Source organism: Ammospiza caudacuta, chromosome 2, assembly GCF_027887145.1.
Source record: "Ammospiza caudacuta isolate bAmmCau1 chromosome 2, bAmmCau1.pri, whole genome shotgun sequence".
In the NCBI taxonomy this organism is placed as follows: domain Eukaryota; kingdom Metazoa; phylum Chordata; class Aves; order Passeriformes; family Passerellidae; genus Ammospiza; species Ammospiza caudacuta.
The window spans coordinates 80,158,056-80,172,912 of record NC_080594.1 but is presented as its reverse complement, the minus strand read 5'-3'; the positions used below and the strand labels follow the sequence as shown (position 1 = coordinate 80,172,912).

At 40.8% G+C, this 14,857-nt stretch overlaps 1 protein-coding gene across 1 annotated transcript in view; it reads left to right on the top strand.

The window, feature by feature from the left end:
* The first annotated feature begins 1,157 nt into the window (after nucleotides 1-1,157).
* Nucleotides 1,158-14,857, top strand: part of DZIP1 (DAZ interacting zinc finger protein 1) — a 36,466-nt gene continuing 22,766 nt past the window's right edge. Inside the window, exons 1-8 of the mRNA XM_058825591.1 lie at nucleotides 1,158-1,430; nucleotides 1,526-2,020; nucleotides 6,576-6,660; nucleotides 8,209-8,333; nucleotides 10,479-10,640; nucleotides 11,326-11,463; nucleotides 12,469-12,531; nucleotides 13,774-13,914. Of these exons, the coding sequence (XP_058681574.1) occupies nucleotides 1,158-1,430; nucleotides 1,526-2,020; nucleotides 6,576-6,660; nucleotides 8,209-8,333; nucleotides 10,479-10,640; nucleotides 11,326-11,463; nucleotides 12,469-12,531; nucleotides 13,774-13,914 (1,482 nt within the window). The remainder of the gene's footprint in view (nucleotides 1,431-1,525; nucleotides 2,021-6,575; nucleotides 6,661-8,208; nucleotides 8,334-10,478; nucleotides 10,641-11,325; nucleotides 11,464-12,468; nucleotides 12,532-13,773; nucleotides 13,915-14,857) is intronic.

Sequence of the window (14,857 nt, the reverse complement as noted above, 5' to 3'; positions counted from 1 at the left end):
ACTAGTGTGCGGCAGAAATTCGGACTGGACGATGATCACCAGAGGTCCCTTGAGAACATCTCTGTGAGTCTATAATGCATCATGTAGAGGAATCTATGGAATTGAGTGTATGATCAGATATATATTGTATGGCTGTTCTTGGAGAGGTATGTATCTAGGAATGACCAAGAGGATGAGAAACTAACATATGTGTGGAAGGGACTGAAAAGTTAGGGAGGTATAAATGTGGAACATGGCAGTAAGGCAGATGTAGCTAGGGGACTGAAATATTAAGAAATGGTAACAGGAAGAGCAGGTTTTTGGAGAAGAGTGGAATAGATTAATTTTGTATGATGGAGGAGAAGGATGCTGCTGCTTAGAAATAGTGTTGAAGCAACTGAGCAGGAGCAAGGGAAACACCAAACTGGGGAGCACTGGGGATTGGGGTGGGGATATAGGCTGAAATTGTGATGAAGAAAAGTATTTGTGCCTTGATGGTAAAGTACGTGATGTATGCAAGGCATGAGGTGCTTCATGGGGCTAAAGTGTTTGGGCTCGGTAGAATGAGACAGGAATGACAGATGTGGTGAGGTTGTGGGGTTGTGTGGTTGCAGGAGTGGCTCTGGTGTGTACTGATACCAGGCAGAGGTGTGTTGATTTGATGAGTGACGAGAGCATGTGGAAGCGGCCTGCCAATTGTGACTGTTAAGGTGAGGAAGGTGTTTGCAAGCACCCGACAGGTGTGTGGGCATTGGGAGGGGTATGGAGTGGCACTGGAGAGATTGCACGGAGCTACCAGCTGAGGCACATGAGGGTGCAGCAGCATGAAGATGTACAGAGAAACGACATATGTATGAATGCTGATGGTGGGGAGGTGACAGATGTTGTCACATCTGGGAGACAGTTGAGTAGCCGTGGCTGGAGAAGGGCACAGGACAGCACAGGGGTAGAGGACTGCGAAGGGTTGGAGTCAGGAGCAGCACGGAGGAGGCACAGGATAGGGAGGCACGTTGGTGCAGTGAACGTGCGAGCAGGGTGGCATGTACAGGCTTCTAAGAAGTGAAAGGAATGTGGAGCGAGAAAGCGTGTGCTGTGTAGCTGTGTCAAGGATGCATAAACATAAGAGCGGAGCTGAGGACACGTTTGTTGATGCGAGTAGCGTGTGAAGATGGTAAAGGATGCGCTGCGTGCGGGGCAGCGGGAGCACCGGGACCCGCGGGACAGAGCTCCCTAGCGCGGCGCGGCCAGGAGGCTGCGGAGGCGTCGCGGGAAGAGGATGCCGGGAGGGAGAAGGACGGGATTTGTGCCGAGCACGGAGCCGAAGGAAGGGCCGTGGGGCGGGGAGCGGCGGGGCGGGCGGGAGGCGGCACAGCCTGGCGTCACTGCCGCCTCCCGTCGCGCAGGCCGGGGCTGCTATAGCGACGCGGAGGACGCCGGCGCGGAGCGGAGCCGCAGGGACGGAGCCCGGGCATGGTGAGCGCCGGGACGGGCGGGCGGGCGGGGCGGGGAGCGCCGGCCGGGGCTGAGCCGTGTCTCTCTCCCGCAGCCCTTCTCCCAGCGCACCTATCACCCGCCTGCAACCGGGCCCGGCGCGGGGCCGGCGGCGTTTCCCGCGTTCCAGTTCCGCGTGCGGCACGAGAACCCGGACTGGCGGCGCCTGAGCACCGTGGACGTGGAGCGGGTGGCGCGGGAGGGGGACGTGGCCGTGCTGCAGGCGCTCCTGGAGCATGTCACCTTCTGCAACGCCGAGCGGGAGTGCTGCCCGCACTGCCAGGGCCCCGCAGACCCGCTGCTGCTGAAGCTGCTGCGCCTGGCACAGCTCTCTACCGAGTACCTGCTGCACTCCCAGGAGTATCTCAGCGCCCAGCTCGGCAGCCTGGAGGAGGCCCTGAGAGAGACACAGGCCCAGCGTGACCAGCTGGCCAAGGAGGTGGCCCAGCGCTCGCAGGATATCCAGGGGCTTAAGGAGGAATGCCGGCGGAGAAAGAAGATGATCAGCACCCAGCAGATGATGCTGGAGGCACGAGCCAACTACCACCAGGTGAGAGGAGAGGGCCTGGTGGCCCAGTCGCCCACACCTTGTCAGCTCTGAGCCTGCTGGGTTGGGCAGCAGAGCAGCCCCACTCTGCTGGGGTGCAGTTGCTTGCTGGGTGAAAGGCTGGAACTGCAAGGACCAGTGACCTTGCAAAAGGAAGTGCATTGCTGGCGCTTGTTTTCCATCTGTGTTTCGGAGACTCTTTGGAGAATGCTACATCATCTTTAACAAATCCTCTTTTTACTAACAGATTCTCTTTACTCTTGGATTTGCTTTAGATGCATCTGAAATGTCAGATGCACACACATACAAAACTTATGATAAACATGTTGCTACTTTGTTGTGTTGCTGCCTTTCCTTGTCTGCCAACTGCGTGGTCAGAAAATACACAGGGCAAATGCACTGGAGCTGATGCTGAGCAGCAATGCACTGTCCTGCACTGATGTTCTCCAGGCACAAAGTTTCTGCTTGTGTGTGTGACTCAGAGGTGACTCAGGCAAGATGGTAAAGAGCTTCAGTGAGTTAGCTCAGCTCTGATTCCACAACAATCTGTTCCTAAGGGGTCTTCCTTAAGAACCTTAATACACAGCTGTTCTGACTGACAGTGTCATGGCACTCTGTTTAAACTGGGAGGGGTTTTTTGTCTCACTACAATGGTGTGGTAGTTCGGTCTAAGTATTTTTCAGCATCAGCATTTTCAGGTTTTGGGAATGCAAATTTCGGCTTCAAATGTAATCTGAAGTCTAAGGGGTACACTGGACACAGACTTGACATGATTTCAGGCTAGCTCTGTATGTTTAAAGTTCAATGTTTAAGACATCAGCTAAGTTGGCTCAAGTGTTTCTGTAAGGGAAAAGGTACCTTATGCCCCAGGAGTAGAACTATACATGAAGCAAGGTTCATGCATTCAAGTGTTAGTCTCAAGGACAAGCTGCTGATATGGTATTATTTTAAAAAAATACCTTTATGCAGCTCACAAAGTAGTTTGTCCTGTGTTGCAAAAGATAAATGTGCCGTTTTATGTATAAACCTAAATAGTTCTCATACTGTGATTGCCAAATGTTATAAAATTTTCCGGAAATATTTGTAGTGTACACCTGTCTCTGTGGAATCTGAAAAACATGGTAGTGAACTTGTCTCATTGCTAATCTGTTCAATGGCATTTGCAGTAAAACAAAGATGGAAATCTATTTCCCATTTATAATTTGATTCATACAAAGTAAACTTATGATCTCCTCTCTCCCCTTTCATTTTTCTATTTCTTTTCTCTAGAAGTTATTTAAGTTCACATGAGAAAAATAAGTTCAGGGAATGATGTTGAACAATACCTGAAGTTCTGCAGTGTTTTCGGGATTCTGAGTCTGAATGCCAAAATAATTAAAACTCTTCCCAGTGTTTGTAAATGCAGGGTAGTAGTGTGATCACTAAACAACAGCTCTGTGATATTTATCTCTGCCAGATACAGGGGCTTTTCTGATGTTCCTGAGAGGGTAGTTCATCCATCCCCTCAAAGTCTTGGATATTTTGCAAATATGCCTGTTACTTGTTTACAAATAAGCCTTTTTTAGCGGAGGTGTACTTTACATCTAATGTAAATGTTTTGGAATTCAGATGTAATGCCTTTCATCCAAGATCAATATAAGTTTAACCATGAAATGCTGCTATTAAATGGTACTGATACCTACAAGTCATAAATTTAGGTCTTGTTGGTCAGTACCTTCATGTGAATAATACAAATTTAATTTTAAATAATATTTTTCACTTTTTTAATACTTTGTTCAGAAATCTTGCATTCTCATGTACAAAGTGGGCATAAAGTGCATATTGTAGTTAACACTGAAAAGTAGTTGCAAGAAAAGTGTTGCATAATTCAAAACTTAAATGTTCCCTATGTTAATCCTGTCTCCTGCAGTAAGAGCTTTCTTTCACTACCAGCAAGTGAAACTGACATGAAGTTTGTGCTTGAATGGATAACATTATTTCACAGCCAATTTAGTTCTGTAAATCATGTGCAATCTGTTACACTGTAAGCTCCCTCTTGGTTGGCAGTAATGCTTTGCTGCCATATTATATCACTTTATTTTGGTTTTATAGTAGGTCTTGCATTTGCTGAACAAAATTTGTCTTAATTATTCATGGCTTTAGTGTTTGCTGAAAAGTGTATTTTAGAGGATACCTGACTACCAGTGGCAGCATTTTAAATATAATATGAAATTTGAGAATCTCACATAATCACAGAATCATTTAGCTTGGAAAAGACCTCTGAGATCATCAAGTCCAACCTTTGGCTGATCAGCATCTTGTCAACTAGACCATGGCACTAAGGGCAGTGTTCATTTATTTCTTGAACATCTCCAGGGTGGTGACTCCACCACCTCCCTTGGCAGTCCATGCCAATGTTTAACCACCCTTTTAATGAAGAAATTCCTTCTGATGTCCAGCCTGAACCTTCCCTGTCACAGCTTGAGGCTAAGTCCTCTTGTCCTGTCACTTGTTTCCGGGGAGAAGAGGCTGAACCCTGTTTAATTACACTCTCCTTTCAGGCAGTTGTAAAGAGTGATAAGATCTGAGCCTCCTTCTCTGCAGGCTGAACACCTCCAGCCCCCTCAGCTGTTCCTGGTAGATCTTACACTCCAGACCCTTCCCCAGTTCCATTGCCCTTCTCTGGACATGCTCCAGCAGCCTAATGTCCTTCTTGTATTGAGGGGCCCAGAACTGGACACAGGATTTGAGGTATGGCCTCACCAAGGCTGGCTATAGAGGGTCAACCAGTGCTCTGGTCTGCTGGCCACACTACTGCTGATACAACCAGGGTGACACTGACCTTCCTGGCCACCTGGGCACACACTGGCTCATGTTCAGCAGCTGCTGACCAACACCCTGTGGTCCTTTTCCACTCACTGAGCAGCTTTAGAGACACTGCCCCAAGCCTGTAATGCTGCAGGGAGTTTTATGGCTGAAGTGAAAGACCTGGTGCTTGGTCTTGCTGTACCTTATAGAGTTGGCCTCTGTCCATCAATCCATGCTCTCCAGATCCTTCTGCAGAGCATTCCTACCCTTCAGCAGATCAACATTCCTGTTCAATTGGTGTTGTCTGCAAATTTATTTAAGGTACACTCAATCCCCTCATCCAAATGATCAATAAACATATTAAACTGGACTGTCCCCAACACTGATCCCTGGGGACATGACAATGACCAGATGTCAGCTGGATGTGACACCACCACAATCTCTGGGCCTGGCCATCCATCCAGTTCTTAACCCAGAGAAGAGTTCACCTGTCCAAGCCATGAGCTGCTAGCTTTTCCAGGAGAATGCTGTGGTAGATGGTGCTGAAGGCTTTGCTGAAGTCCAATAGGCAATATCCACAGCCTTTCCCTCACCCACTAGGCAGGTCACCTGGTAATAAAAGGATCAGGTTAGTCAGGCAGGACCTGCCTTTCCAAACCCATGCTGGCTGGTTCTGATTGTTTGGTTGTCCTCTATGTGATCACACTGAAGATGATCTGTTCCAGAACATTGCCAGGCACCAAGGTTGGGCTGACAGGCCTGTAGCTCCCCAGATCCTCCTTCTGGCATTGATTATGGTGACAAGATCTTGAACCTATTAAGCTGATTTCTTACCGTCATATCACACTGATAAGTAAGATGACTTTTTTGAGTGTCTGTGTTTTGTTAAAATGTATTTATTTAAAAAAAGTGTGAGATAGAGATAATGAATGACCCTCAAGTGATGAGGAGCCCTCATGCATATGTTACAGAGTTTGTAGATGCAGCTTCTGTCCTTGTACAACCCACCTATTTTAAATATATTCTCAACATTAGTAGAATGTATTTTGAAGATGAACAAAAAGGGTATTTCAGAAAGGGTGGGATCCAAATTTGACTTCAAATTTATATTCAAAACTAGTAGGTTAATTATAGAAACAGTAATTGAAAGAACTTTGTGCTTCAGAAGGATTCTAGGTGGCATACTAATGTAGCTACATACCTTTTCTAACAAAATTGTGTACTGCTGCTTTACCTTGGTTGAAATATCTGAGTATTTTACATGTCCTCTGAGTACTGCCATCTTACAACTCATATGCTGAAACCCATCATTGTTGGTTTTCTCCAGCTGTGTAGTGCTCTACTTTGTGGTGTTGCATGAATCTTAAGAGCATCTGAGCTACTGGTTGGCTGGAGTCTGTGTATTGTGCTGAAGAGGGTTGTCATGCCTTTTCTTTATAGTTCTCTACCTACATATACGAATCCTTATCTGTGGTTTATATCTGAATTTGAACTTGCTTGGCCAGAGTCTGTTCTGTTCAGTTTGTGCAGTGCCTAGCACGATCAGATTCTGGCTCATGACCATCACTGTGAAATGTTAAATAGCATTAATATACTAATGACTTTACAGAAATTGGGTACCATGAGAATTTTTGTTCTTGTGAGATGGAATTTGTTAAGTTACCTTCTTTTTACATTTGAACAAAGTGTAATAGCCTGTCCAAAACCTTAACCACTGTATTTACCAAAAAGATGTTACTAATGTTTTTTTAACTGTTTTTTTTTTTTGTAGTGTCCATTTTGTGAAAAGGCTTTTATGACCTATTCCTTTTTACAAAGTCACATTCAAAGACGTCACCCAGGAGAGTCTGAGATCGGTATGTATTTAATGTTATCAAAAAAATTGAGAGAGGTGGTTTAGAAAAGTATAAATACAGTGAGGATGTGCAGTCCATGATTTTGTGTAACTTGAAAGTAAAATTTTTACTTTTAATTTTTGAGTGGCAGATCCCAGATTTGTGTGAATGCAAGTGCCACTGACTGATACAATGTATTGGGCAACATATGTTTCAGTCTCTGGAAAATAGTTAACAAAAACCTGTGTGCCATATCTGCAGCATCTTTTCAAACTAGCATTTCTGTTGAATACTTTAGTCAGTAGAACTGTGTTTCAGAGCACAGTTCTCTTTAGGCTTGTGTGTTATGAAGGAGTGAGTAAAATGAACAAACTGCACTAAGGAAAATAAATATTGTAAATATATAATAATTATAAATACATAAATAGTCCACCCCACCTGAAATCAGTTTGAATAGGATCAGGGTCTCCTGAACTAAAGTGACTGTAAAATGTAGTGAGAAAGAGAAACTGTTCAGAACAGTCTGCCTTCATCTATCTATGATACTTAAGGTTGCTTTACCACTAACTTGAATACTTTTTTTCTCTCTTCGCTAAAAGATGTTTAGTTTGAAAAACAACGATGTCAAAGTTTCTTTCATTCATATCTAATTTCTCTCCTTCCTGGTAGGCTGCATGCTTATGATTTATTGCTAAGGACAAACAAGTATTTGCAAGTAACAGTGGTTAGAATAAGAACAAGTTAGGAAAAAAGGAACATTTGGGAGGAGAAAAAGTGGGAAGAATCTAATGAGGTCTGAGGTGTAGCTTGTCAGGCAAATGAAACAGCAGCAAGAGTGAGAGGGGTCTGATTAAGCAGCTGAGGAAGTTTGAATTTATTTTAAAAAGAAAGAAGCTCTTGTGCACCTTACACTTGATAAAAATGATAGTGTAAGATGCTGCAGAAACAGTTGAAATAATTGTTCTATAAAAGCCTGAAATGGCTCTCTGGGAAAACTATCCCATTCAGTTATTTCTGAAATAATATTCAGATTCCCAGATGATGGGCAAGTAAATACTTGGTAAATTGATGAAATGTTTCACAGTTGAAGATTGCTGTGATTTTTGTGCATTTTAACGTATTTTGTTTGATATTCCCCCAATTCTTTCCACGTAAATAATTCATTGTATTCCAACTGTACTCCTTACAAAAGTTATTTAGAATAAACTTAACCTAAGAGATTGAATAACTGAGGATCACTTTGTCCTTTGTACATCCTTTTTATGAGCCTATGTTGCTTAGATTCCTATAAAATTAGGTTATAGAATGCTTTTTCATGTAAATATTTCATAAACTATTTCCCATGTCAGTGGTAGAAGTATTTGAGGGTAAGTTAGCAGTCCAGAGAACTGTATTTGAATATGTATTTGAAAGCATCTGTGGAGAATCATGGTAGTGGGAAGGGAAATGGTCTAAGAAAGTCACACTCTGTGAATATGTTACTGAAACACTAGAAATGTATTTACAGTAAGTATTGCAGTTCCAGAAATTACAACAAACCTTCTTAAAATCTGTGTTTCTTTCAAACAGAACAGAAGAAGAAAGGAAATATAGAAAAATTGCAGGATGAGATTGAAAAACTGAAGGAGCAGTTGCAGCTCACCAAGTCCCAGTTAGAGTTTGAGCAACAGGCTAACTTGGCCAGGTTGTCTAAGGTAATACTTACTAAGTAATGTGAATGTCTCAAAAGAATTAGCACTTTGAACTGTGTTCACTCAAGCCACAGAAGTATTGGATTTCCCAAAGTTGAACACTTTCAAGATTCAGCTGGCCAGGGTCCTGGGCCACCTTGTCTAGTTTGTGCTGTTGTCAAGAAAGTCTGGACCAGATTATCCTGGAGGATAATCCAATCTGATCCTTCCAACCTGATAGTCTGTGATGGATAATTATTTTTTCCTTGTTTTCAGAGGAAACCCTGATCTTCTGTAAAACATGCAGCATTGTTTTCCATTAACTCAGCTTCAGACTTCTCTTTCCTCAGTCCTTTTGTTCCCCCTGTCTTGGAAGTGTTCAGCTTCCATTTTCAAAAGTCCTGAATGACTAAATCAAAAGCTGCTAGAGTTTCACTTAGGAGTGCAGGCACTGTCAGAATAATGGGTCTTGGCCCTATGTGGACATGTGGAAGGTATTCTACTCATTCATTCTGTGCCTAGCTTTTGAGAAGTACATCTATAACATATTTCTCCTGCCCCCCAAAGCATCGTTTTGGTGGAACTTGGAGTATTCATAACACATTCATTCAGAACAATGTAGATTTTTTGGTGCCTTAGGGGCCTCTTTTGAAGTCACTTGTCTTAACTGAGACTCCTAACTGCAAGGGGACTACCTGAAATGTCCTGAAGCTACAGTCTGCAGTGTTACACAACAAGAAACTTTCAAAACTTCTCTGTTTTTCTGGGATGTCAGGGAAGATAGAAATGTGTGGTGTGACTGGTTACAGTTTATCTGCCATGACTGACATCCACTGTCGATTCAGGTGGCACAATGTTGCTATCTTTTGATTGAAAGAGCAGAAGATCTTATCCTTGATTGAAGGATACAGATGATCCCGTTCTTCCTAGTTGTACAATGATTGCATATTATAGAGAGCAAATTCAGAGCGAATGCTGTGATGGAAAATATTGGTGTTTCCTAAAAGATACATATGTCCTGGGCAGTGAAACGCAGGACTTTAAACAATTTGAGAACTATATAAAAATTCCTCACTGTGTAGTGGAATGGTTGAAGTAATCTAATGGATGAAGTGGGGTAAAGGCATATAGGGATAAAATAGTTCTAATTTCATTTATGAAACAATGGGTTCTGAGCTGAGTGCTGTTACTGAAGGGCAAGATCTTAAGCTTGTGATACATAGCCCTGGGGAAATGTTAGTAGTAGCTAGCAAAGAAGATCAAATAGTACCAATTATTCTGAAAAATCTCTGTGCAAGCCACAGTCTAAATGTGTTGTGTGAGTCTAGTCCATCTCAAAAAGGAGAGGATAGAGCTATAAAAGTTATGGAGATGGGCTACAAAGATGATCAGTCAGTATTTAGAATGACTGAGCATGCTGAGAGTTGTCACTCTGAAAAAGAAACAAACACTTGATGAAGATGGAGGGTGAGATAATGATACCTATGAAGTCATGAGTTGCACAGAGTGAATAGTGATTCTCTCTGTTCTCCAGTTCCGGGCTCAGAATCCATCAAATGTACCTAGCAGGAGCCAATTCAAACAGGAATTCAAACAACTAAAACAAGAAAAGTGCTTGGCTCTTTATGCAGCTTGTGGAGCTCATTGGCAAAAGGTGTTGCAGTTGCTAAAGCTTATGCAGCCACAGGAGATAACTGCAAAGTGTATGAGGAGAAATGTATTGAAGTTTATGCAGTAAATGAAGTTCACAGGAGTGTATCAGGCTCCAGAAGTCCTCTGAGCTGAAAACAGCTGGCAACTTAGAGACTGAAGGAGAACATGCATGTTTGCTTGCCCCAATATTAGCCTTTCTTACTTACACGCTTAAGGACTTTGTGAGAACAGGATACTGAAGTAAGTGAATCTTTGATATGACTAGGGTCATTTGTGTGTTTTTCAGTGAAAAATAATAAACTGCCTGAACTGTTTTGAAGCATACTTGTTTAGCTTGTTTAGCAAAATGGGTAGTTTGCTACCCTAGAATTCTTAAAAAAATCTGGTGTTATGTTTTTTGATGGCACAATATTTGCCAAAGGTTGAAAGTGACTGCATTCCACATGTTGTTTGGGAGCTTGAATTTGTATTAAACGTGATGAAAAATCACCAATAATTTTTTTTTTTTTATTTCAGGAATGCGAGCAGCAAAAATCAAAAGAAGAAGAGTTTCTACAATCATTTCATAGATGGAAAGACGAGGAAAGAGAGAAATTTGCTGATCAAATAGAAAAAGTGAAAGATATGTTTACAAAAGAGCTTAAGGACTTACATTCAAGAAATTCAACCTTAGAAAATGTAAGCAATTTGAATTTTCAAACATTTTAAAACATGAATCCCTTACAAAAGATGGCAGTCAATTTCACATATTTGAAATGTGATATTGTCATTGTAAAGCTCTTCCTACAGAACTCTTAAAAACCATGATTGAATGGTAGCTATAGTTGTATCTTTGTATACAGGTATTTTATTAAAATAATTTCACGTTGCAGGTCTTTTTATTTAAAGGATTGCTTTGTATGAATGAATGATCCCTTCATCAGTTATGTCAGTTTTTTTCTGTACTCCGCAGCTTTTGAATGCCTGTTTATAGGTTAATAGATATTGTTGTGGTTGCTGCATGTTAAGTATCCTTATGTTAATATTTTCATAAGTGGTGTGGAGGACACTAACCTCTGCATTACAGTCCTGACAGAGTTAATTTGTTTTCAGCACATGCTTTGGAAATGCTCACTAGCAAGAGAATCATGAAAGTATGTCTGGGTCAGAAATCAAATCTGCATGGCATTTCCAGAGCAGCTTACATTTTGCAGCTGCTAGGTCCTGTGTACTTTTACAAGTCATATTTATTTTAGATGTAGATATTATTCATGACGTGAAATTTGATAAATGCTGACCTCACATGAAATGGGAGAAATATCTGATGCAATTTCTGCATAACTGTGTTTAAAGAAATTTTTTTATTCCTCCTCCCTCCTATTAGCAACTGTTAGAATTACAAAAGTCCAATATGCAACAAAAATCCAATTTAGGAACACTGAAAGACAGCCATGAGTTTACAGAGGAGAAACCTCATCATCTTCGGGATCATCCATATGTGGTTAAACTTCTGGAAAAACAGGTAACACTGTAATTTAATGTATTGCTTTTGACAGATTACTTGCTTTCTTTTTATTTTTCTTCATCTCTGAGTAGGATATGGCATCCCTAAGTAAAATTTTCATTATTTTTAATGCCAAAAATAGCTAGTTTTAAAGATTTAATACTATTTAATACTATCCATATAATGGCAAACAAGGATTTATTTTCTTTATCTATTATAAATTAAGTAATTGATGCTTATTTATTGATATTCTCTTATTCTTTATGATTAAGTATATCTGTCTTTGCCAAGGGTGGTGGCAATTCAATTCCAGAAGGCTCTATTAAAGCATTTATGTTTACCCATCCGTGAGGCCACTTACAGAAAAATTGGAATATTCCATTTCCCAAAATGAAAAAGAAAATTAGGAAGCTTTCTGACAGGATTTTCCAACCTGTGCCTTTTGTTTTCTTTCATGGTTTTTGAGATGTGAAGACCTTTGTTTACTGCTGGTGTTATACAGAAGTTTGATCACTTCTGTGCCAAGATGTGCAAAACTTAGTTTTGCTTTATGTTTTTTATTTATTTCATCAAAGAAAATTGGCTTCACTCTAAAACTCATATGTTAATTCTGGGATTTTGTCATTATTATGCAAAATACATTGTTAATGAGTGCTCAAAATTACATTCTTTAGAGTGAAAACCCCTTACACTTACTACTCTTTTTGTTAATACACAGAGATGTATCAAAATGCTTGTGTATTTCTCACTCAGTGACTGCATATACAAATCAAGGAGAAAATACAGTTTCTAGAGTGATTGGTAAGAAAACTACACTCAGATATATAAATCAACTGTTCTAGGCATTAAATACTGGGTTACTCAAATTTCATCAAATCTGTCATCTTTTTGGTATTTATGCTTTATTTAGAAAAATAAAGCTGCATATATCAAACAAAATGCTCACGTTCTATTAACAAGAAACAAAGCTGCATATATCAAACTAAATGTTTGCAAGAATTAACATGGATTTCCTCTATGCAGGAAAAAAAGTGGGTGTCTTGTATGCAAGCCAAGTGTCATGATCATGAGACAGAAACGTCCCTGGTAAGTAGCACAGCAAACCACTTACACCAAAAGGAGACTTTTTTTCTTTTAATTTACACTTTCAGTAGTTCTTGATATGCTCTAGTACATGTGCCAGATATCAAGATTTTATAAGAGTATGTCCTCTTAGCTGTATTTATCATCTCTGTGTTTCTGTTATGGTAGGATCTTGGTGTTTCAGTTAAGGCCAGGGTTGAAAATGAATTAAGCATTTCAGAATCTGACAGAAAACTGAAACTGTATCTGTCTTTTGAAAAGCTTACAGCTTACAGCTGTTTCTGTGAGCACTGTATTATACAGTATATTCTATGTTATGTAGCTGAATAGTTGAGATCTGACTTGCCAGCATGTAGCTTTCATCCACCCTGTACCTGCTGCCACCATGGACCTATGGCATATGTCTCAGTCTTTTTTTTTCTCCTTCTTATCACTTCTCTATTGCTTTTTCTGTTGTAGCTTTCTAATGCAGAATCTGTTCAACTTTTCCAGGAGAAAACACCATGGGATTTTATTTTGCATCAGTTTATATATTTTACTATACAATGCTTTATTCCTCAGATTTCTTTTTACATCTGCATTTCTTTTTAATCTCTTTGCTGCTTTGTTTCTCTTGCTTCTTTTCCTTTCATTTTCCTTTCATCTGCGTGACCATGTAAGAACTGAGCAGATCATAGTGGTCTGACCAATGCTTCTCCTCCTCTGGCAAGAAAATATTGGGGATGAACCATGGAACAGTCCCCAAAAAGGATGTAGTTAAAGATACACCCACATACAGTGCAAGAATAGAATAAGGGAGAAGTAATGTAAGTATTACTTTTGGGATGGTACACCTAAATAATGTTCCCTTTCTTCCACCTTTGGAGGTAATATACTAGGTTTATTATACAAATTCACATATCACCTCCATAAAGTATCATTGTTGGACACTATTTACAATTAAAACATTTTTATAGATCTACACAATTTTTTCTGTAATCTCATTTTTAGGCAATCTCAGCAATGTGTGTGTATGTCCTTTTCTTTATATTGAGATTTAGGTAGTATTCCTTGTGTAATTCAAAAGTGATCCAGACAACTGTTCTATGATGTATACAAGTCCTAGTGAAGTCACAGAAAACATCAGGTTTTTGCTGAGAAAAAAAATGTTAGAAGTATGTAAGCATGACACTTGCTTGTTTAGACTTTGTAAAATATTTTTTATAGTGTTAACATGATGTTACTTTTCTTCTGATTGCTTTCTAGCTACGGTCAGAGGTGGAGAGCACCAAAACAGCAGCGAGGGAAGACCTGAACAGAAATAACATCTTTTACAGGAAGAGGATAGAAGAATTGGAGAAGAGGCTTCAGGAGCAGAATGATCTGATTATTAGTCAGAGGAAGCAGGTCTGTTTTGTGAAACACTCTGTTTTAGAGAGCACAGGACACAGAGAAACACTATACTAGCACTTGGGTTTTGTATTTCTCTGATATTCTAATATTTGCAATTTGTAATAGTATTGCTGGAGTGCTTTGGTTAGGCTTTGGAAATTATGTTGATAAATAAGAATAGATCTGGAAAAGAGACGCAGGAATGTACCAGGAATTAAAACACATTTGATAAAGAAAGGATTAATAAACCAAATTTTTTTTATAATGAAAATGATGTAATCATAATGGGATCTAGTGTTTGAAATCTGAAAATACATTACTTCTCACACTAACAATAAAGTATCATATTCATAACTGTGAGAATAATTATTTGAAATATTGTCATGGGAAATGTAACAAGACCAAGTGGCAGATTCTCCACCTGAGATGAAGTAACCTTGCTTATATCCATGTATTGGGGAGCAAGAGGCTGGAGAGAAGTCCTGCAGAAAGAGATCTGGGGGTTTGAGGTGATGTCAAGTTGAATGTGAGTCGGCAGTGCCCTGGCAGCCACAAGGGCCAGCCATGTCCTGGGGTGCATCAGGCACAGCATCTCCAGCTGATTGAGGTGGGAGATGGAGGTGAGAGGTCCCACTCTGCTTTGTGCTGGTGCTGCCTCACCTTGACTCCTGTGTGCAGTTTGGGTGCCTCAGTGTAAGAAGGGCACCAGACTTTTTCAGCACATCCAGAGGAGGGCAAACAAGGTGATCAAAGGTCTTGAGGGCATTTTAGGGATAGCAACTGTTGTTACTTGGCTTGTTCAGCTTGGAGAAGAGAAGGCTGAGAGGTGATCTCATCACAGCCTCAAGGGAGGCAGTGGAGGAGGAGGTTATGATCTCTCTGGTGATCAGTGATAGGACACAAGGAAATGGAATGAAGCAGGGGAGATTCAGATTAGACATTAGGAAAGGGTTCTTTA